The sequence below is a fragment of the Prionailurus bengalensis genome, chromosome B2 (assembly GCF_016509475.1).
Source record: "Prionailurus bengalensis isolate Pbe53 chromosome B2, Fcat_Pben_1.1_paternal_pri, whole genome shotgun sequence".
NCBI lineage: Eukaryota > Metazoa > Chordata > Mammalia > Carnivora > Felidae > Prionailurus > Prionailurus bengalensis.
The window spans coordinates 135,410,603-135,433,466 of record NC_057349.1 but is presented as its reverse complement, the minus strand read 5'-3'; the positions used below and the strand labels follow the sequence as shown (position 1 = coordinate 135,433,466).

Here is a 22,864-nt window from a genome sequence, read left to right as displayed (position 1 = left end):
CAGTCCCAATCTCAAGGATCCTAGAGTCTAACAGAAGAGACAAAGAGGTGAATAATACCGTGGGTACACTCTGTGATGGGGTAAATACTAGAAGCTCTGGACATACTTAGGAGGAGATCTAAACCAGCCAGCCCATCACTCAGGCTGGCCTAATGGAAACCCTCCAAATTCGGTGTTTTTCCGTTTATAGGGTCCACGGCATTCTAACAATAATTGGAATATCTGATTGATTTCTAATTTTCTTGAGATTTTCTATCAGATGGAGAAAAGGGAATTTTAGTTAAATGCAAAGCACATAGCCTGAGAGAGGGTTGGCATGGAGTCCAGGCAGGACCAAATACACAGAGTTCATCGGTTTCCTTCCCGGCCCAGGAGTGTTTTCCAGCAACTCTGCTTCCATCAGGAGAGAGCCAGGATCAGATGCCCGAAAACACCTCGAAAACGAAAAGCCAGATGGAAGTGCATGGTACCCCTGTCCGCAGAACACCTCACAGAGTCAAGTGATCATTTTAACATGTTTTGCAATGAAATGTGCACACAGAGTTGTAAGCAGCTCCATTTATTTGAGTAAATAGCTTGTAAATAAATCATCGGTAAACATTACAAAATTAAATACATTTTCGAAAGCTTGCCAGTATACATAAAATTCACAAACATAGTTCTTTTAAAAAATAAAATATGTTCAGAGCACCCTTGATAGAAAATGTTTAACCCTTGTCCTCGGACAGGGCCACCTAGAGACATCTTACAGTAAGTGGGGTTTCTGTGGGGAGGCGGTGGAGGCCTCCTGGGGGGGGAAGGAAGAGTTTCTACTCTGACCTTTTACCCAGCCCACATCCATCTGAATGTTGACCCTTCTCCAGGGAGCTGATATATAACAGAGAGGGGCAGGGCTGGTGCCCCACGCCTAGCTCCAAGCAAGGAGCCCGGGGTGCATGATTAGGGCCCAGAGCCGGAATCCTCACCACATGCCAACGAGACAACCAAAAACACAATCTCCACCCCCCTTCCACACAAGCAAATGCCCCTGGATCAACTCTCTTGAGAGAAGGTGAAGCTTTCTCACCTCTACGGTGTTCAACACTCGGTTCGCCTGCTCTGGTCTAATGCTGTCCAGGGACGGAAGGGACCAGATCTACTTCTAGGGAGGACGATACCCAATTTGCTAACTTTCCTTACGACCTGCTTTCGTGGGGAGAGAATAATACACAGTATTTGGTTGAAAGCAGAGAATTAATTGCTACACGGTGCTTCCTTTCCCCACTGCAAAACACCACTCAGCATGGGCATTTCTCTAGACATCTGAATAGTTCTTCAAATTAAGGGTTCATAAAACTTTAAAAGACCACAAACGAGGCAATAAGGACGTGACCTGGCAAAGCATCCCAAATAACGAAATAATATAAAGTCCATGAATTAAGCCCTTGACCAACTCGACTTTTTGTGGCGTAGCTCATGAAAATAACGGATACACTGACTTCGTTCACTTTGGTGCATAAAGTGAATGTTGAAGGTCAGCAGCAGGTCACGCGAAGAGTGTCTCGTGACCTCTTGAACACACAGGTACTGTGACCTCCAGCGAAAGGAAAACCACAAGTTTATTCCATCGGTGTGAAATAAAACTCACATCTACCTTTTAACTTAGTCGTGTGGAGATATATACAAGAAATTCGACATCTGAGACAGTTGTACAACTTAGGAAAAAGTATTACCAAACTAGCTGTAAGAAAACCATCATCCCTGTATAGTTAGGTCCTAAACCTCTGATTTCTCAAAGACAACGGTGCCTGGCCCAGCCCATTCTTCCATGTCTGCCTGGTTTGATATCCCTGGTTGGGCTGAAACCAGAGTCGTGATATCCTTGCTATTAAAATATTACACTAGCAAAACCCTTTAAAACAAAAAAGGAACACGCTTGAATAAATGTCTAATAGACACCCCCTCCCCCCCAAAAAAAGGTTCTCATCAGGGCAACTAGTCTTTAATAAATGTCTTCATGAAGCCCAAATCCCAGGACCCCTTCTTCGTCTCTGGGACGGTCCACCCTGTGCTAGAATTATACAGCCTTCTTCTGCGGAGGACTCAGTTTTCTCATGCCTCTTATCCGACAGAGCAGCTCCTGGATAAATTCCTAAAAGAGAGCAGAAGAAGTTAATCTGGCAGGCTTGCTCTACCAAAATGTGGGGTTCAAATCTGCTTGAAGTCAGTGAGGTCAACTGCAGTTAACTTGTAGGTGGTGAGTCTGGTTGGTTGGGTTAACCCTCGCTGGTTCGCTACAGGACATTTTTTTTTTTTCAACGTTTATTTATTTTGGGGACAGAGAGAGACAGAGCATGAACGGGGGAGGGGCAGAGAGAGAGGGAGACACAGAATCGGAACCAGGCTCCAGGCTCCGAGCCATCAGCCCAGAACCCGACACGGGGCTCGAACTCCCGGACCGCGAGATTGTGACCTGGCTGAAGTCGGACGCTTAACCGACGGCGCCACCCAGGCGCCCCTGCTACAGGACATTTTTAAACCAATGAAGCATAATTAAACCTCACATCGTGATGCCTTCTCGCCGCTGCTCTCTTTGGGGGAGAAAAACATAGGCTGCTCTCAGTCACCGACATTATTGATTTGGCCTCCAAAGGCACATGTGGTTTAGATCAGCTTTCTCAACCTTGAATAAACCTTTACTATGAGCACACGAATCACCCAGAGAGCTTGTGGGTTCTGACTTAGTAGGCCCAGGTTGGGGTCTGAAAGTCGGTATCTCTCACCGGCTGCCAGCTGATGCCAGTGTCCGTCTCTGGACCACCCCCGGAACAGCAAGGCTTGAACAGCGGTTCTCGAATGTAAGTCCTCATCAGAACCACCAGGGGACTTATTAAACCACAGAGCGCTGGGCCCAAGAATTCCTGACTCGGTAGTTCTGGGCCGGGGGAGGTGAGAATGTGCATCTCTGACAGGCTCCCAGGTAACCTGCTGCTGGTTCCACACTGAGAACCACTGATCTACATCTCAGAAAGGAGAGTCTTTTGACTTTTTTGACTACAGATCAGTTTTCTTTGAAAGCCACACACATTTTATATTTACAATCCAGTACATACAGACACATACCTGAAATAAAAATCTAAAGAATACTTAATGTACATAATACATTCTATATTTTCTATTCTTTTTTTTAAACATTTTTTTAAATGTTTACTTGTTATTTTGAGAGAGAGAGAGAGAGAGAGAGAGAGAGAGAGAGAGAAAGTGTGAGCAGGGGAGGGGCAGAGACAGAGGGAGACACAGAACCCCAGGCAGGCCCCAGGCTGCGAACTGTCGGCACAGGGCTTGACACGGGGCTCGAACTCACATACCGTGAGATCACATGGGGCTCGAACTCACATACCGTGAGATCACATGGGGCTCGAACTCACATACCGTGAGATCGTGACCTGAGCCGAAGTCGGACGCTTAACTGACCGAGCCACCCAGGCGCCCCTTTTCTATTCTATTCTAATTTCATTTAAAAGGTAATGCCGAGGGAGACCAACTAAAATGATTTCACATCCTATTCATAGATGGACACCCAAAGATCGAAGAACAATGTAGAACAGTTCCCACTTGAGGCCTTCAGGAATCTTTCATTGTTGACTTAAAATTTTTGGCTACTCCAAAAATCCCATTTATTAGGTAATAAGTACCTTGTCTTTCCATTTTATATTTGTCACAGGAGAAGCGGACAGCCAAACTTTCTGACCAGCCAGTAGCAGTCAGTGAATGACAGAACCGAGGACGTCGGGAATTTACCAAGAGAAAAACCACGGAGAAATCTTCCTCTCCCCTTGGCCTTGTGAGGAACCGCTGTTAAATTCTCCCACCAACCACAACGCTTAGTCACGGCCTCCCAGGCCAAATGATCTCCGCAACCACTCTCCAGCTCTAAAACACAAGAAGCTTAAACATGTAGGATTTTGTTCGCCACCAAATTTCTTTTCTTCTTTTTTTTTTTTTGGTAATGTTTTTGCTATTATAAAGTTACATGATTTTCCTAAACAACTTAGAGAATATAAGCCGGCAACAATTACTCCTCAGAATGAACCGCTAATATATTTTCTCCTATGAAAACTGTGTTTTACCTAATTGAGATCACACCGTATAAATATGTCCTTTTATTCAATTTAGCATTGTGTCATTATGTCAGCTTTCTCCCACAACATTAGTCTTCCTAACAATTAACTTCAGTGGTTATATGATCCTTTATTATATGGATGTTCTACACTCCGCTTAATTTCTCCATCACTGGATGTTTGGTTGGTCCCTGACTTTCCAGAATTATAAACAAAGCCACAACTAACATCTCGGTGCGTGAATCTGCAATTTAGATTATTCTCTTTGGAGAGCTACCCAGAAAGGGGTCAAAGGATAAAAACATTTTCATCCCTGCCACTTCTGACCTTGGGCAGAATGGAACACATAAGACGTGAAATGTGGCCCTATTTTAACTTTGCGAGCACTATTGTATCTAATCTAAAGAGTTTTCTAAAATAATGCCGAGTTTTGGGGGCGCCTGGGTGGCTCAGTCGGTTAAGCGTCCGACTTCAACTCAGGTCATGATCTCACAGCCCATGAGTTCAAGCCCTGCGTCAGGCTCTGTGCTGACAGCTCAGAGCCTGGAGCCTGCTTCGGATTCTGTGTCTCCCTCTCTCTCTGCCCCTCCCCTGCTCATGCTCTGTCTCTCTCTGTCTCAAAAATAAATAAAAACATTTTAAACAATTTAAAAAAATAATGCCAAGTTTTCACACTTATTTTCAATTTTCATTTTGTTAATTAAGTGCACATCTGTTTCGCCCCCTGCTATGTGGTTTAGACAGTGCAATGTGAAACACATAGTTTCAGTTTCATTGTTTTTGGAAAGTGTTACTCAAATGCTGTATGAACTTTAACATTTCAGTGTAGATTTCCTTTTTCTTTTTTTTTTTATTGCCAAGGTCAGAATTACAAATCCTATCATTTATCCTACACTATTTCTATAACATATTTTTCATAAAGTTCATTATAAAAATAAAGATTAAATATCCTAAGGAATAATACACCCTAAGCTACCGACCTTTCTTCTTCAAGACAAAAGCAATTTGGTAATTTAAATCAAATTCAAATTTTCTCAAAAAACCTATCATGATGTGCAGTAATCTTACTGATTAAAAATTTCAACAAATAACTTGTATTTATAATATATTAACATCAACAAATCTCTGAAATTTTATACTAGTGTAATTTACGCCTGTAACTTAATAGACCGTATTATACATATTTTTAAAATGTTCGTTAAATTTGCATAATGAGGTGCTCAGCTAAGTTAAAAAAAACCAGCAAGACCAATATTTATTCTCCATACAGAAACCTGCACTGAAGGATTTTACTGATTACAGATAATTCTCAAAGAAGATTCAAGAATCTGTAATCAAAAATACTTTGATGTCTCTTGTTCATATTACTGGAAAATTCTCTGCGTAAGTAACAATACATCTCATTTACTTCCGAAACAGATCACTCAGACTTGGGTTGGGGACACTAATTTAGTCAGAGAAAGGCTGCCCATTGAGGAAATGATATCTGATGTGAGATCTAAATTAATAGAGAGGCCAGCTCAGGGGAAGTCTGGGGGCCTGGGTCATCACACATGTGCAAAGGCCCTGCAGAGAAACAAGCAAGGGAGTGGGTATTCCCGGTATGGAAAGGCCAAGATGAGTGGGGTGCTAGGGTCAGCTTGCCAGGGCCTTACTGGCCGTGTAAGGTGTTGAGAGAATATTCTTGATGCAATGGAAAGCCACTGGAGACTTTCAAGTCGGGAAGCAACATCATCTGATTTAGGTTTTTAAAAGATCCCTTTGACTGCCACGTGGAGAGTGGATTTTATAAAGATAAGAATGCAAGACGGGGCGCCTGGGTGGCTCAGTCAGTTGGGCATCTGACTGCGGCTCAGGTCATGATCTCATGGTTTGTGAGTTCAAGCCCTGCATCGGGCTCTGTGCTGACAGCTCGGAGCCTGGAGCCTGCTTCAGATTCTGAGTCTCCCTCTCTCTCTGCCCCTCCCCATTCATGCTCTGTCTCTCTCTCCTTCAGATATAAATACACATTTAAAACGTTAAAAAAAAAAAAAAAAAAAGAATGAAAGAGAGGCCAGTTTGGACCTGTTACAGAGATCCAGGCTAGGGATGCCAGGGCCTTAAAGTTTATGGAAATCGAAACGGAAATTAAGTGGATCCATTCCAGAAGCAGAGCCAAAAGACCTTGCTAGACTGAATGTGGGGCCCCAGTAAAACAGGAAGGAGACAGGGAAAAGGGGGATGAAGGTCTCCACCCTCATCAACTGGAAGATAGGTGGTACCATTATGCTGAGATGAGGGCTAACTGGAGGGGGGAAAAAAGCAGGTTTACAGACTTGCGGTGCCCCTTACATACGTGAGGGGGATCTTCGGAAGACAGATAAACATGACTTGGCGTCTCAGCTCCCGGCTGACGACATAAGCAACAAGCATCACTAGCATTTAAATCGGTGGCTTGCAACTAAAAAACAACCCCCCCCCTACAAAACCACATGTGATCCACACACATATTTAGAGGAACCTCGTCCCCAGAGACCCAGGACCAAAATAAAAGTGTCTTGAAAAAAATACAACTCTCACTATATGTGATGCCCCTTGATACTTTATTTTGAAAAAAAAATAAAGGTCAAGACCAGCTCATGGGTTACCTCCCACAGTTTATAAACACAATGATCTAGACTAAAGTTGATTGCTGCAGTAGCCCCCAACCACATATACAAGCGGTATAAATATAAATAATATAAATATAGATATTTATAGTATATTTATATGCAACCTATATTTCTATATTCTATAATAGAAATGATATAGTGTAGCTATTTAAATGTAAATGAATGGGAATAAACACAACTTAAAATTCTGTTCCTTATTCACACTATGGTCCCATTTCAAATAGTCAGTAGCCAGATGTGACCAGCGGCCACCATACTGGTCATTGGGCCTATAGAATATTTGCCATCTCAGAAAATTCTGTTGGACATCACAGGTGACAACACTTTGAATCACAGAGCTTGATGAGATAAACGTAGAGGAAAGCGTAAACAATAAAAGGCGGCTGAAGACCAAGGCCAGAGGCCCCCTAACAAGTGAGTTCTCGGGGAAGTTTTGGGGCCAGCAAAGGAGACTGAAAAGGAGAAACCAATGAGAGGGCGGGAAAACCCAAGAATATGCTGTTCAGCAGTCAAGAAAAGAACACTTTTCTAGAAAGAAGAGACATTCAATCAAGCCAAGTGCCAATGAGAGGTTAAGAAAGTCAAGACAGATTCAAAGCCAGGGTTGGCAAGAAAGGGACCATTGTGTTCTGGCTGGGAGAAGTTTCAGTAGAATGGCTGGGGACGGAAACTCCTGCCACTAAAAGGTTCACAATGACTTTCTTTGGATAAACAGCTTTATTAAGGTATAATTGGCAGGCCATAAACTGCAGACGACCAGCACAAGTCCACCATCTGTGCAGTCAACATAATGGACACATTCAATTCCTCCACGAGTTTCCTTATGCTCCTTTGCAATCCCTCTCTCCTCCCCCTGTTCCTCTCTTTCCCGGGGGAATACGCTGTCACGATTAGATTAATTTGCATTTTCTAGAGTTTTATACAAAAGGAACCATGACACTATGTACTTTTTAGTCTTCTACTTTTTTGGTTTCTTTCATTCAACATAATTATTTTGAGATTCAGCCACACTGTTGGATTTATTAATAACTCATTTCTTTCTTTATTTTTTTAAGCACTGGGTAGCATTTTGTTGTATAGGAATACCACGGTTTATGTATCCATTCAGCGGTTGATGGGAATTTGAGTTGTTTTTAGTATGGGGCTATAATAAACAAAGTTGCTTAAAACATTCATATAAAAGTCTTTGTATGGAATATCCTTCCATTTCTTTTGGGTAAATACCTAAGACTGGAATGGCTGAATTGCTGATCTATTTGTTTGTTTTATTATGTCTCTGTCTGGTTTTAGTAACAGAGTATTGCTTACCTCATAGAATGAGGTGGGGAAGTATTCCTTCCTTTTCAAGTTTCGAAAAGAGTTTGTACAGATTTGGCATAATTTCTTCCATAAATGTCTGATCAAAATTCCCCTGTGAAGTCAGTTGGGAGTTTTTGTTTTGTTTGTTTATGCCAATACCGCACTGTCTTCTAAGGATAGGTTTATAAGTTCTAAAATCAGGTAATGTTAGTCTGCCACCTTTGATGATCTTTTAAAATAAAATTGTTTTGACTATTCTAGGTCTTTTAAATTTTCTTAAGAATTTTAGAATCAACTTGTAAATTTCTACCAAAAAAAAAAACCAAAACCAAAACCAAAACCAAAACCAAAACAAAACTCGTGCTGGGGTTTTGGTTGAGACTGCATTCAATCTATAAATCAATTTGTGAACATCAACAGTGCATGTTCTCAGCAACGTTTTATAGTTCTCTGTGTACAGATTCTGCACATCTTATGTCAGATATATTTCTAAGTGTTTAATATTGTTGGTATTTTTAGAAGGGGTATAGTTTTATTTCAATTTCCAATTGTTACCAGCCATAGATTTTCATATATTTACCTCATATCCCACAAGCTTGTTGAACTCACTTGTTAGTTATAGCAGCTTTTTGTAGACTTTTACCTTTTGCAGATGTTCTTTATAGAGCTTAAGAATTTCCCTTCTATTCCTAGTTTGCTGAGAGGTTTTTTTTGTTTGTTTGTTTTTTTACCAGGAATAGAGATTGGATTTTGCCAAATGCTTTTTCTGCATCAGTTGACATAATTATAGAAAGGGCTTTTTCCTCCTGGTTTCTTAACATGGTGACTTACCCTGATTGATTTTTGATGTGTGTGTGTGTGTGTGTGTGTGTGTGTGTGTGTGTGTGTGTCTAGATATAGATATAGATATAGATATAGATATAGATATAGATATAGACATAAAATGTTGAATTCAATTTGACAAAATTTTCTTTAGAAATTTTGCAGCTATGCTCATGTGGAATACTTGCCTACATTTCTTATTAGGTCTTTGGTTTTAGTAGCAGAGTACTGCTTGCCCTGTATAATGAGTTGAGAAGTATTCTTCCTTTTCAAGTTTTGGAAAGAGTTTTTACAGAGTTGGTACAATTTCTTCCCTAAATGTCTGATGAAAATTCCCCTGTGAAGCCACCTGGGTCTGGAGTTTTTTGTTTTGTTTTGCTTTGCTTTGTATGCATTGGTGGGTTATGTCTTTACAGACATTTGTCTATTTCATGTAAGTTGCTGAATTTATTGGCATGAGGTTCATAACATCTGTAGACTCTAGAGTGATGTCACCTCTCTCATTCTTGATATTGGTAATTTGTCTCCTATCTTTATTTCTACTTAGACTAGAAGATTATCAATTGTATTGCTCTTTTCCGAGAATAAGCTTTTGCTTCACTGATTTTCTTTATTGATTTTCTGGCTTATATTTCACTGATTTCTGCTTTCGTCTTCATTATTTCCTTTCTTCACCTTATTGTGAGTTGAGTTTGCTCTTCGCTTCCTAGTTCCTAAGGTAAATTCTAGAGTCGTTTATTGGAAAGCTTCCCTAATACAGACATTTTGTATCCTATGCTCACCTTTAAGCACTGCTTTGGCTGCATCTCACAGGTTTTTGATATAATTGTTTTTCACTTCCTTCATTTCAAAACAGTTTCTAATTTCATACGTGATTCCTCCTTTGGCCCAGGAGTTATTTAGAAATGTATCATTTAGTTTCCAAATATCTGGGCATTTTTCAGACAACTTTCTGCTACCAATTTCTAATTTCATTATATTATTTAAAGAATGTACTTCGTATCACTTGAATCTCTTAAAATTTGAGACCTGCTTTATGGCCCAGGATGCGTCTGTGGTGGTGAATGTTCTGTGTGCATTTATAAAGAAGGAGGCTAACTTCGAGCAGGCCTCTTATCACACGACTTGTACACATGCAGATAAAAAGGATGAACAAAGTGGTTCCCCAGATGCAACATTTCCACAAGAAAACGATTCTCTAACCACAAAGGGCGTGCTCTTTTGTGACACTCAAAAAAGGGCATTCCTGACTCCTTTTTGACCTTTTTATCCCCCGCTAAAAGGATGGACAGAAAGTCCCTGGTGGGTGTGGGTTCTGCACTAGGTCTGGCACGGGCTGGGCTCAATCTAAAGAAAAGGAAGGGAATGAACAGTTATTGGAGGCCTTCTCTGTGTAGCCTATTGACATTTTACTATGTTGAATCTAACGTAGTAAGTTTTATCATTTCCATTTTATAGACGGGGAAAATGGATGTTCTAGTTCATTCTAAGTACTTGTCCAAGCTCACAAAGAAAATATTTGAACCCAGGTCTCTTGACGCCAACTGAGCGCAATACAGAGGCACCAAGTCCCCACCACGTGCCAGACTCTACCCTCCGTGCTGGGGCGCAGAGAAACGGAGAGGCTCTGCCTGACAGGGGCCCCCAGGCCAGCGAGGCAAGCAGACATGGAAATAGGCTCTGTCAACGTGAGACATCGCTAGGTGTGCACGCAGGGTCTCCTGGAGGGCAGACGGTCAGTGCACGCTGCCCTTGCCCAGTCCAGGCCTGGGACCGCTCTTGCCTCTCCCAGTGGACGACAGGCTGAAAGAAGGTCATAATTCCAAGACACTTTGAAAGATGAGAAGCCCTGGGTCAATACAAGGAATCTAGAATCCAGAATCAGTGCTCTGGAGCCATGGCCCGGCTTCCTCTCCGTCCTCCTCTCTCTCCCCCTCACTCCTTAAAGGAACACCGTTCATTAGCCAAACACCTCTCTACCAGTTTTTAAGACCTGGTCATTCTGGTTTTCTAATGTGGGAAACAGGATTTCAGCTAACCGCCAGAAGTTTTAAAAAGCAAACAGACATTGCCCTGACCCATCATTCGAGACAAGTGGCATCTGTTTTTTAGGCTACCTCAGCAGCTTTGGTCCAAACGCTCTTCAAAATGCTCCCTGACATCCTGAGTCTTCGACCTGAGAGCGTCCCCCAGCGGCAGGGCTCCTGTGGACTGCTGAGGGCCAGGCCCTGAACTGCAGCTGGACGAACTGCGTCACATACTGGCCTTTAACAAGAGGCTGGGGCCCTGTGTCCCCAGGGCCGTGAATGCCGTGGTGACGCAAGGAGCAAGGAAAGAGAAGAGAAACGAAGATCTTGGATTACAGACACAGGAAGGTCCTTTGAAACAAATACTAAAAAGATCTCAGATGGATCCCTTCCTACAGAGAGAGAGTTGCCCTCTGCACACACAGCAGGAAGCAGGGTGGCCACGTGGTTAAGAGGGGGACTATGTAACGGAGCGGGGGAGGGCGGGGGCTGGGTTCAAATCCTTGTGCACCACTGCAGGGCTAGCTCTTTTCTCTGTGGCTCAGTTTTCCTCACGGCAAACTGAGAGCGACGATAATAAAATGCCCCCTCAAGGTTGGTGGAAGTATTTAAGGATTTGATGAATGAACAGAGCTGAGACGGGAAGGCGCTTGGACCACAGGCAGCAAGGCCGCAAGTGCTGTGACAAAATCCACGCTGGCCTCCCTCATCCCGCCTGGTCCGGGGTCTCAGTTCCCACAGCACCTGCCTCGGGGACTCCTGCCCTTGACTGTGCACACGCACACACTCAGGCACACACTCAGAGAGGCACATGAACACTCGGGCACACACACACTCAGAGAGGCACGTACTCGCGCGCGCGCGCGCACACACACACACACACACACACACACACACACAGCAGCAGCAAACACGCCGCCTCCCACCCTCCTTGAGCTCCTCCCTCTCCTAACTCCTCTGGATCTTTGAACAGGGCCTCTGTCCCGCTGCAGGCGAAATCCTTACCCTCCCTCCACCTAACTCTCCTCCCTTAAAACAATGGAAAGTTTTGTCTCTTAATAAACACCTTTCTAAGTGACCCTGGGCCCCTCCCCCCACCTCAGTCCTGGGCACCATTTTTGTATCTGAGAATGCCCTGCGTTCACCTCCTTAGTCACGAACTCACCTGGGGACGACTCTTTCCCACAGTGTGCACCTCTTACTTCGTTTAGCATAGTGCCAGGCTCTCCCGGGCACTGAAGGCCTGGCCGGGGTTCAGACACAACTCATCTTTACTGGGCACCTTTTATGTGACAAGCACTCTGGGCAGTTTCATGTACCATCTCACTTAATCATTACAAGCGTCTGATGACATAGGCTCAGAGAGGTGGAGAGGCTTTCCCCAGGTCACACAGCTACTGAGTGGTCAGACCAGGATTCAAACCCTACATTTAAATAAAGCCATAAGAAACCTGGACTCAGCTCCTGGGAACAGGTCGTACAATTCCCTCACTCTGTACCACGGTGCCCAGGGTGGGGCAGCGGTGGGGGTTGGGGGGGGATCTTTTTTTATTAAGCAGCCAGCATAGGTAATTTTAGTCTAATTCCAAACTAAACTAAAATGACTTGAAGTGTGTGTGTGATAGACACAGCAATCTTTTAATTTTTACATATGGGGGAAGGGCTGACCACGTATGTAAAGGACTGTGTTTCCCAGGTAAGCTCTGGTTCCCCCAGACCATGAACCTTCCCTCCCTTCTGATCATAGCCTCTTCCCAGCACATAAATAGCTCAAAAGCCCTAAATAGCTGCCTTCTCTCATAGCTAACTTATAAATTAGAAAGGAACAAAAAGAGGAGGAGGAGGGAGCTAAAGGGGGAGAAAGAGAGAAGGAGAAAAGGGAGAAGAGAGGGAAGCTAGAGTGTTGACCTTTCTGCCCACTGAAATCCAGACTCTGTCCGGCCAGCGCTCCTCACGGCCATATGCCCTGACCAAGGTCTCTTCGTTTGACAATGCTAAGGACAACTTCTTTCCTTCCTTCCTTCTTTACTCTCTTCCTTCCTTCCTTATTTTCTTTCTTTCTTTTTCTCTTTCTTTCTTTCTCTTTCCTCTCTCACTCTTTCTTTCCTTTTCTTTCTTTTTCTTTCTCTCTCTTTCCTTCCTTCCTTCCTTCCTTCCTTCCTTCCCTTCTGCTTGCTTTTGGTTATCAACTTTATTGAGAAATAACTTATGAACAATAAATGTGAAAGAGTCCTTGGACCCACTTCCAATGTGTGTGTGTGTGTGTGTGTGTGTGTGTGTGTGTGTGCAGATGCATGTGAAGACTTCCCCACATCAACAAGCAATTCTGACACCAGCAGGGTGTCCAAGAACTCAACTCAACTGTGACACTATCTACCTGGTGATAAAAGTTTCAGTCCCACAGATGCCACTTCAGATGCCAATCCCAAGTCCAGGTTGTTACCTGTGCTTCTGACAAACTGGCTATAAATCAGGGGTTCCCATGACCCCTTCCTTGGATTTGATTAATGTGCTAGAACTGTTCACAGAACTCAGGAAAACCCATTTACTCACTAGATTACCAATATATTATAGGATACGCATCAACAGTCAGATAAAGAAACCCATAGGGTAAGGTCATGAGCAATGGCACTTCTGTCCTCGTGGAGCCTGGAGCCCAGCACAGTAGCACAGGGAAGCATCTCCAAACCCTGTCCTTGCAAAGTTTTTAGGCAGGCTTCATCACTAGGCATGAATGATAAATGCACTGGCCATTGGTTCAACCTCCAGACTCTCTTCCATCCCGGAAACCAGGGACTAGAACTGAAAGTTCCAGCCTCACGGGCATGGTTGGTTCCTCCGGCAACCAGCCCCAATCCTTAGGTGCTTTACAAAAATCTCCTCATCCACATAAACCCAGTTATGGTAGAAAGGGGCTTGTTATAAATAACAAGATACCCATTTCACCTTTGTGGCTCTGACGCTTTTCAGGAACTGAGGACAAGAGCCCAACCAAGTATTATAGCAGAAGATGTCCCCATTGCTTTATGGCTCGGGAAATTCTGAGGGTTTGGGGAGCTGAGTCAGGAACTGTAAACAAGCAATATATTTTGGTCATCTGAATGACCAAATATATATCTGTCTTACAAGTCACAATACTATAAAATTATACCTATTTAAAGGTCAGATCAGGGCACGTAGGTGGCTCAGTCGTTTAAGCATCTGACTCTTGACTTGGGCTCAGGTCATGATTTCACAGCTCATGAGTTCGAGCCCTGTGTTAGGCTCTGCACTGACAGCATGGAGCCTGCTTGAGATTCTCTCTCCAACTCTCTTTGCCCCTCCCCCACTCACTCTAGTGCTCTCCCTCTCAAAATAAACAAACATTAAATAAATAAATAGATAGATATAGATAGATAGATAGATAGATAACAGATCACTTCCATTACTCTAAAATTTCTCATCTCCCTCTATAGCTCATCCCCCCTCCGCCCAACCCCAATTTTCTATCTACAGTTTACATTTTATGTAACTGGACTATTAATTATGTACCCTTTTTGCCTGGCTTGTTTCACTCAACATAATGTTTCTGATTCACTCATAGTGTTGTGTGTATCAGTCGTTCAGTCGTTTATATTGTTGACTAGTACTCCATTGTATGGATGTAACACGATGTGTTCGTCCATTCACCTGCTGATGGGTATTTCGGTTTGTTTCAAGTCTTTGACCGTGGTGAGTAAAGCTACTACGAATATACACGTACAAGTATTTGTGGGGTCATATTTTTTTGTTTCCTTTGGGTAACTGTTAGCAGTACCATGGCAGAGGTGTATAATGCACATTTAACTTTTTAGGAACACCCAAACAGTTTTTGAAAGTGGTTGTACCATTTCACACTCCTGCCGGCAGGAGGACGAGAGTTCTATTTGTTTCACAGCCTCGCTAACACCTCGTGTTCTCAGTCTTTTCAGTTTTTAGCCATTCTAGTGAGTGTGGAGTGATAAGATCCTCCCTTTTCTCTTCTTTTCCTTTCCTTTCCTTTGCTCTTTTCTCTTCTTTCCCTTCCTTTTCTTTAGAGTCTTGCCCACTCTCCTCCACATTGTCTTTGCAAGTCTTTGACTTTCTCCCCTGGCTCCCCTTTGCTGGCCACCTATTTCTACCCCCTGACCTGCAGATGGGACGCTGGTATTCTCCAAAGCTTGGTTCCCAGCCTCCTCAAGGCACGATCTCTCGGCCAGCCATTTCCCTCCTATTCTCAGATCTCCTCTCTGCCTTTACCCCTGAGATCCAGGCCTGCATTTCCTGTGGCCCCCAGATGTCACCACAGGGACGTCACATGGGCACATCCATCTCAAAATGACCAAAAGTAAACATACTGTTACCTATCTCTTCCTCAAACCTGTCCCTCACCCTGAGGAATCCACAGTTTCCATTATTGTGTCCTGAACAAACCACCATATAGATCTTACATTTGCCTCCAAATTAATCTATAAGCTTAATGAAATTCTGAGAAAAATATCAATATTCAAGAAGAGTTAAGACAGTTTGAATAAGAAAATTATGGGGTCGCCAGGCCCTTGCTACGAACTGATTGTAACACAAATGTCACAGTGTGCAGTGATAGACAAAGAGCCAGAAGTCAGTCCCACGTATTAGAAAAATTTGGTATACAAGCTGATTACACATCCATCGGGGTAAGGACAGACTGACTGCTCACTAAATGGTACTGGGACAACATGGCAAATGTAAAATTAGATCCCTATTTCACACCGTACACAAAAACAAATTCAAGATGGTTTGAATACCTGGGGGTAAAAAGTAAAAGAGAAGTTTTAGAACAAAATATAGGAAGACTACCTTTCAGACACTAGAGTAGCACAAATCTTTAAAGAGCACAAGCCACGAAGGATGTCATTGATAAATCTGATTTCAACTAAAAGGTAAAGCTTCTGTGCACAAAAGACAACACAAGCAGAATAAGGGGCCACAGTTTGTGAAATATATTTGCAACCTACATAAAGGTCAGAGGATGGCCATCCACAATATATAAATAACTCTTCAAAATCAACAAGAAAAACACAAGTCAAAGGAAGGTGGACAAAGGATTTGAAACAGAAATTCCCACAGATGGAAACACGAGCACATGCAAGAAAAATGTGCTCAACCTCACTAGCTAGCAGTCAGGACAAGGTGTGTTAAAGCAACGAGATATCATCAGATTGGCAAAAATTGTACAGTTTGGCAACGCCGGGCGTGGGGGTGATGAGGTTAAAAGAGAATTCTCAAATCCTGCTGGTGGGCATGCAAGCTGGCGCACATATTTCCACGCAATTCCATTTCTTGGCATATTCTTTGGACACACTGTGTACATGAGTCAACAGATCCAGAGTTATTTTATGCGTCATTATTCATAACAATAAAACACTGGACACAGCCTACATGAGTATCACCAGAAGAATGGATACGTTACAGTAATACACAGGGATGCTCCACAGCAGCAAAAATGAATGAACCAGAGCCTTCTGCGTCAACACGGGCAAATCTCAGAAATCTACCGTTGGGCAAATAAGCAAGCTGCAGAAAATCTGCAAAACGTGACTTACGCAGTTACAAAGCATGCAAGACCATCTACGTGCAGATTTGTGACTCCTACTTAGTCGCAGGAGCCCTCTCCCTCTGTTTTCCTGGCACGGTGTTCAATACACGGGAGGTGTCTGGCAAAGGTTTACAAAGTAAAGGAATACATGCACGAAATAACTTAATCACACAACCGTGGCCGTCAAGTGAAGGAGCAGAGAGAGGAGACACTAGAATCTTTGTGCACTAATTACGTGTGTGTGTACGTGTGTGTGTGTGTGTGTGTGTGTGTGTGTGTGTATGAGGCGGGGATTGTAGAAAGTATCGACTGGCCCCAGCTGCTATGGAGGAAGATTCTAAAGGTTCTCCTTTAGGCGCTGGAAATCTACACAACCTGGGGGAGCTGGGGAAGGTGAGAAGCATTTGGAGAAGGGTGGAGCCTAGCATGCTTGTGTGCACACACGAAAGATCAAAGAAGCAATAGAAAGAAAAGCAACATATCCAGTGCCCCGGTAAACCCGACTTTATATAACACGCAGCCACCTGATTCATGAGAGACTTGGAAGAAAGCAAACAGCCAAAGCATGTTTCTGTGAGGCTGGCCTGGCAGCAGCCGTGAAAGCAGAAGGTCCCTCCTCCCCCTGGAGTGTCTGCCGTGCGGCGCTGTCATGGGGCACGGCATCCCAGTGCCACGCTCTGCTCGGAGCTCTCGCGTCCCCCCGTCCCTCCTGGGCCCTGTGGCTTTTAGCTTCCACCCCCTCCTGCCAGCTCCGGTCTGTGCCAGAGGCGGCAGGTGGACACCCATTCTGTAATTATCACCATGGCCAGGCGTCTGGGACCTTTCCCTCGTCACCCAGTGATTCATCTGTGACGCTCATTGATGATCCTGCGCCGCTCGGTCCAAGACGGGCCCATCAGAAAGTCGGAAAAGGAGAAACCACAGCATCGCTGCAAATCACCGCTTCGTGCATAATTGAACTACACTTCGGTCATTCTTTCAAGCGCTTCGAGTCATTTCGAAAGACAAATGAATACCATGCGGTAGCCCTCTAATTAGAAGGGCTTCCCCACAAAAGGATTTTTGGAAGATACGCCTAACACTGCTGCTCAGTGAGTGCTGTCACCAATCCCCATAATTGTGTGGATCATTCAAGCTCCCAGAGAGGACGCCCAGCCGAACTCTGGGTGCTCAACCTGCTTTCCCAAAAAACATCACCCGCCCCCGACACGAGTCCAGGGCGGAGTGAAGAGAGAAAACAGCAGGTGAAGATCCTGAAAGTTGGGATCTGCGTGGGTCAGTGACTCCCCCGGGTACCGCCCCCTCTCTGTCACCCCAGTCGATGCACCGGTCCCTCCCTTGAACACGCACATTCACGGGGGTGGGGGGTGGGCATCCACTCCAGATCCTGCGTCTCACTGCCCAGTGACGGCAGAGCCCAGTCAACCTACACAAGTTTTACGGAGCTACCTGACACTCCTTCCCAAAAGTCCGACATCCAGCAGAGGACATGGGGATCAGGCAAAGTGTGATCAGGGAGAGGGAAGGAAGAATTTCCAAATCCACCGAGCTTGCCATAGGTGAGGGCAACGGAAGGGTAGTACTTGCCTCTTTTAAAAGCGACGGCAACACCTGAGAATCGTCCCAAATGGCAAAATGTCCTCACCCAGACAACAAACTAAGCATTTAAAAATCACCCTGTGAGGGGCGCCTAGGTGGCGCAGTCGGTTAAGCGTCCGACTTCAGCCAGGTCATGATCTCGCAGTCCGTGAGTTCGAGCCCTGAGTCAGGCTCTGGGCTGATGGCTCAGAGCCTGGAGCCTGTTTCCGATTCTGTGTCTCCCTCTCTCTCTGCCCCTCCCCTTTCATGCTCTGTCTCTCTCTGTCCCAAAAATAAATAAAAAACGTTGAAAAAAAAAATCACCCTGTGAATCTTTATCGGCTTGCATATCTAAGTCCCACAGGAGGCCAGACAGGCAGGCAGTGAGTCAGCACTGACAAACAGCTTTGGGTGGGGAGAACGTTGCTTACCTTTTAAAAAAATTTTTTTTAATGTTTACTTATTTTGGAGAAAGAGACAGAATGCGAGTGGGTTAGGGGCAGAGAGGGAGGGAGACGCAGAATCGGAAGCAGCTCCAGCCCCTGAGATGTCAGCACAGAGCGCGACGCGGGGCTCGAACTCCCAAGCCGCGAGATCATGACCTGAGCGGAAGTCGGACGCTCAACCGACTGAGCCCCCCAGGCGCCCCGAGAACGTTGCTTATCTTTAGAGAGGTTCATTTGCTCACAGTGCACACCAGAACTGATCCTGTTTTTCGTGATGTGTAAAGAGGTTTGTGAATCTGTTACGGGTAAGGGTTAGGGCCTGCTGTTGTTATAATCACTCCTGCCAACATAAATTCCTGAAGGTCTTAACTGCATCCTGGTTGTTTGTCTTTTTTTCCCTTCCTTTAACTTAAAACCACCTGACACTATCTTGTCCACGTATTTTCTTGACTATCTGCCTTTAGAGATTAATTTGTTGTGCTGGTGAAAGCAGCCCCGTTAATCTATTTTAGAGACTCGGACCACTGCTCTTGGACTAATTATTTTGTACCCAAATCCTCACCTTTATTTGTACACGGCACAACAGTTCGTTGGCCCTCACCGTATTCAACCGTACTGGCCTTTAATTCTTCCTTCATTTACTAACAGGCCTCTTAGAACCTGTACACTTGCTACTCAGAAATGTCAACTAAAGTCCACATAAATAATCCCACCACAGTAAATAATCAGTGGAGGAAATCCAGCACAATTATAATCTCTTACTTTATAATCACTAGGAAAGCTAACTTGATCGAGGGTCCCATTAGCAATGAGGGAGAATATTATTTGCTACAAACACCTGAATCTTGTTAAGATGAAATCTTACTGAATTTACAAACTGTGAGGTTTGGTTTTTAATTGTGACTCCCTTTGCTAAAGATACAGAAGTCCAAAAGCCAAGTGTCAAATTGCCTTTAATTCGTGTTCTTTCTTCCGTCCAGATAAGTCTAAACACAGGAAGAGAATGTGGCACTATTTATAACTGGGGTTGATCAGCTTTTAAAACATGATCATTCATTCTGAATGTAATGAAAAAAGAAAAGGTCATAAAATCACAATCAGACATTCGAAAATGCCAACCGTTTAATTTTTTTAACATTTATTCATTTTTGAGAGAGAGAGAGAGAGAGAGAGAGAGAGAGCGTGAGTGGGGGAGGGGCAGAGAGAGAGGGAGACACAGAATCTGAAGCAGGCTCCAGGCTCTGAGCTCTCGGCACAGAGCCTGGCGCAGGGCTCGAACCCACGAACTGCGAGACCGTGACCTGAGCCGAAGTCGGACACCCAACCGATTGAACCACCCAGGCGCCCTGAGAATGCCAACCACTTAAAGGTCCACTGTCCTTTAAAGCCTGTATGTCCTCCATCATGTGTTTTTAAAAAACAACAACCATTAATTACTGGGGGAAAAGCATCCAAAGCAAGACCCATGGGGCTCTTCCTATAATAGCAGCTCCTTCTTTCCTTGGGTCACAATTATTGCTGTCATCATCATTTTCACTATTTTCACGGTTATTCTGCTTCTAAGAGTGTGCAGTAAAGAATTTCACTTGCCCAGAAAGAGGGCTAGTCTCTGCCCTCAGCTCCTGGAGGGTTCTAAGTTCTTAAAATGTCCCTTGATAAAAGTGTCTTTGTTTACCTGGGGGCCTTGGGCCATGCTGGAGAGTCTAACAAGGTGACTTAGGGTGGGGGCTTTGGGTCATCTGATGTCAGCTCATTATACCAAGGGACTGGAGACTGAAGTCGGCCACGTGGGCAGTCTACTGTGTCTCTGTGACCAAGTCCCAATAAAACCTCTGGGCGTCAAGGCTCAGGTGAGTTTCCCTGGTTGCCAATACTCTGAACACATTGTCACACATCAGAGCTGAGAGAATCAATACTCTCCAGGACTCCGCCAAAAAAGGACAGCCGGAGACTCTGTGTTTGGAACTTTGCTGGACTGTGCCCCACATACCCTTCCCTTGGCTGATTTTCATCTGTAACCACTGACTGTACAAAAATGAAATTATGGGTATAGAAACTCTCAGTGAGTGCCATGGGTCCTTCCGGAAAATTATCAAACATTAGTATGGTCTTAGTGACCCCTAAACTTACCATTGGTGTCAGAAGTGAGGATGGGCTTACAGACTGCTCCCTAACTTTGCAGAGTGCTGAATAAAGACCAAAAAAGAAATGCAGAGGTTTGCTCTATGACTGCATGCCTTTGGAAAGTTTACCTAACCCTTCTGGGTTGATTTTCCTCCATCAAGACAATCTCTTTTTTTTTTTTTAATGTTTATTTTTGAGTTGGGGGGAGGGTTCAAGAGAGAGGGAGACACAGAATCTGAAGCAGGCTCCAGGCTCTGAGCTGTCAGCACAGAACCCAATGTGGGGCTCGAACTCACAAACCATGAGATCATGACCTGAGTTGAAGTCGGACGCTTAACTGGCTGGGCCACCCAGGTGGCCCTCCATGAAGACCATCTTAATCAGATTTAAAAATATTCCAGAGAGGAGCTTGTGCTGACCTAGCGAGAATTCACAAAAAGGCAGTGAGAAATAGAGCACAAATATGGGTCCAAATGCTAGGTCCAGCAACACCTGGCTTCTTGTCCCTGGGCAGAGGGGTCCTGGTGCATAAAAAGCCCTCGTGAAAGTGTGCGATCAACTGGCATACTGGGATCAAAATCCTTTTGGCTACTTGGAAAAGTTACTCTTCTTTCTGATTAGTAAACCCCAATCCTTTATTACTCACCTGCCTAATTACGCTCAAACATAGTAAGGCTCTCCTAGCCAACGGCTACAACCACTAGAATGTCATTTGCATTGATTTCAGGCTTACTTTGAAAGCTCCCAGTTCTCTCACTGTTCAGAAACATTGTTCTCAGGGTGACAGCTTCCAAAGGGCCTATTTCAACTCATTCATCCAGCATTCAAGCTCTCTTCCTCATCCCAGCTCCAAATTGCAGTCTTTTTGGAGGAAACCCCGTGAGAGCCCGGAAGAAAAGGTTCCTCTGCAGGTGGGCACTATGACCCATTTAAACAGAGTGAAATGGCCACTTCCTTGGAGTTATCACGTATGGATCCCCTGAAGTCACATTCCATTTGGCAATTTGGTAACTCACTTAGAAAACCATGGGATAAGCAGACACCCTGGCAATTCTGTCCTTTTATTCTGATTTTAATACCCTTTAAGCACTTAATTCTCACCATAGTTAACTGTGAACTTAAGAGAGGCTGGTCTTTTTTTTTTAATTTTTTAAATGTTGGTTTATTTATTTTGAGAGAGAGAGAGAGAGCATGAGTGAGGGAGGGGCAGAGAGACAGAGAGGGAGAAAAAGAATCCCAAGCAGGCTCCGTGATATCAGCACAGAGCCCAACACGGGGCTCCATCTCATGACCTTGAGATCATGACCTGAGCTGAAATCAAGAGTCAGACGCTTCACCGACTGAGCCACTCAGCTGCCCCGAGAGACTGTGTTTTAAATGGGCACACAGGTTCACCGCTTTATTGAAGTCCCTAGATTAGTTACAGGCACATAGATGTTCAACAAACATTTGCTGAGCAAACGAAAATGCCAAGGTGTGTGTCCTCTAGTCACACATAGCCTGTGTTGTAAATACCCAGTTTATATTTTGTCTCCACTGCAATCAGCTCAGAACAGGAGCTCCGAGGGCTTCCATGCACCTCCATGTGCATGTAACTGAACCATGTTTTGCAGGACAGGTTGAAATGCTAAATGGAGACAGAGCTGATGTGAGCAGGATAAGTTAACAATGGCGCCCACAGAAGTTGGTCAGAAAAGCAAGATGGAGTCACCATGATACCACAGAGAAAGGAGATCCCGCCTTCTTCCCATTGACACGGGGAGAACAACCAAGCAGGCCTGACTTTTGAGAAACGCCGGTCAATTTCCATTTGCGAACCATGATTACACATCCATTTCCTGCGCTATTCTGGTTCCATGACATTTCCATGACCCAGACGATTACTGGAACCCAATGAGATGCCTCTCACCACCTACTCACAGACTTAGTCATCCTGCATGAAACCCTGACGCATATCGACCTACGGACTCTGATTGCCGAAATCATATGCAACATCGTAACCTCTCTTTCAAATAATGAAATAAATGCACAGGAAAAAAATATGATGTTCATCAGAGAGCAATGGCACAGCCACTGTCAACTATAAAAAGAGATGTTTAGAAGTACACTGACTGGACTGACAAGTCCCCTAACAGATGGTAAGACAGAGCCCTCGAGCCCGTATTAAATACATTTTCTGTCCACCATATCAGTACAAGGGAAGTGCTCCTATGTGACCCTAAGATTTGAAAACCATGCAGTG

The 22,864-nt window shown here is 44.2% G+C and overlaps 1 protein-coding gene across 2 annotated transcripts in view; it reads right to left on the bottom strand.

Moving 5' to 3' along the window:
• Positions 1 to 543: 543 nt before the first annotated feature.
• PPP1R14C (protein phosphatase 1 regulatory inhibitor subunit 14C) overlaps positions 544 to 22,864 on the bottom strand; it is an 88,607-nt gene continuing 66,286 nt past the window's right edge. The window contains exons 4-5 of one of the 2 annotated variants that reach the window (XM_043592606.1): positions 18,847 to 18,854; positions 6,158 to 6,489 (exon numbers count right to left, since the gene is read on the bottom strand). In XM_043592606.1, the coding sequence (XP_043448541.1) occupies positions 6,408 to 6,489; positions 18,847 to 18,854 (90 nt within the window). In that variant the 3' untranslated portion in view covers positions 6,158 to 6,407. Of the gene's footprint in view, positions 2,132 to 6,157; positions 6,490 to 18,846; positions 18,855 to 22,864 lie in introns of those variants that run through there. The other variant, XM_043592607.1, reaches the window with a different exon arrangement.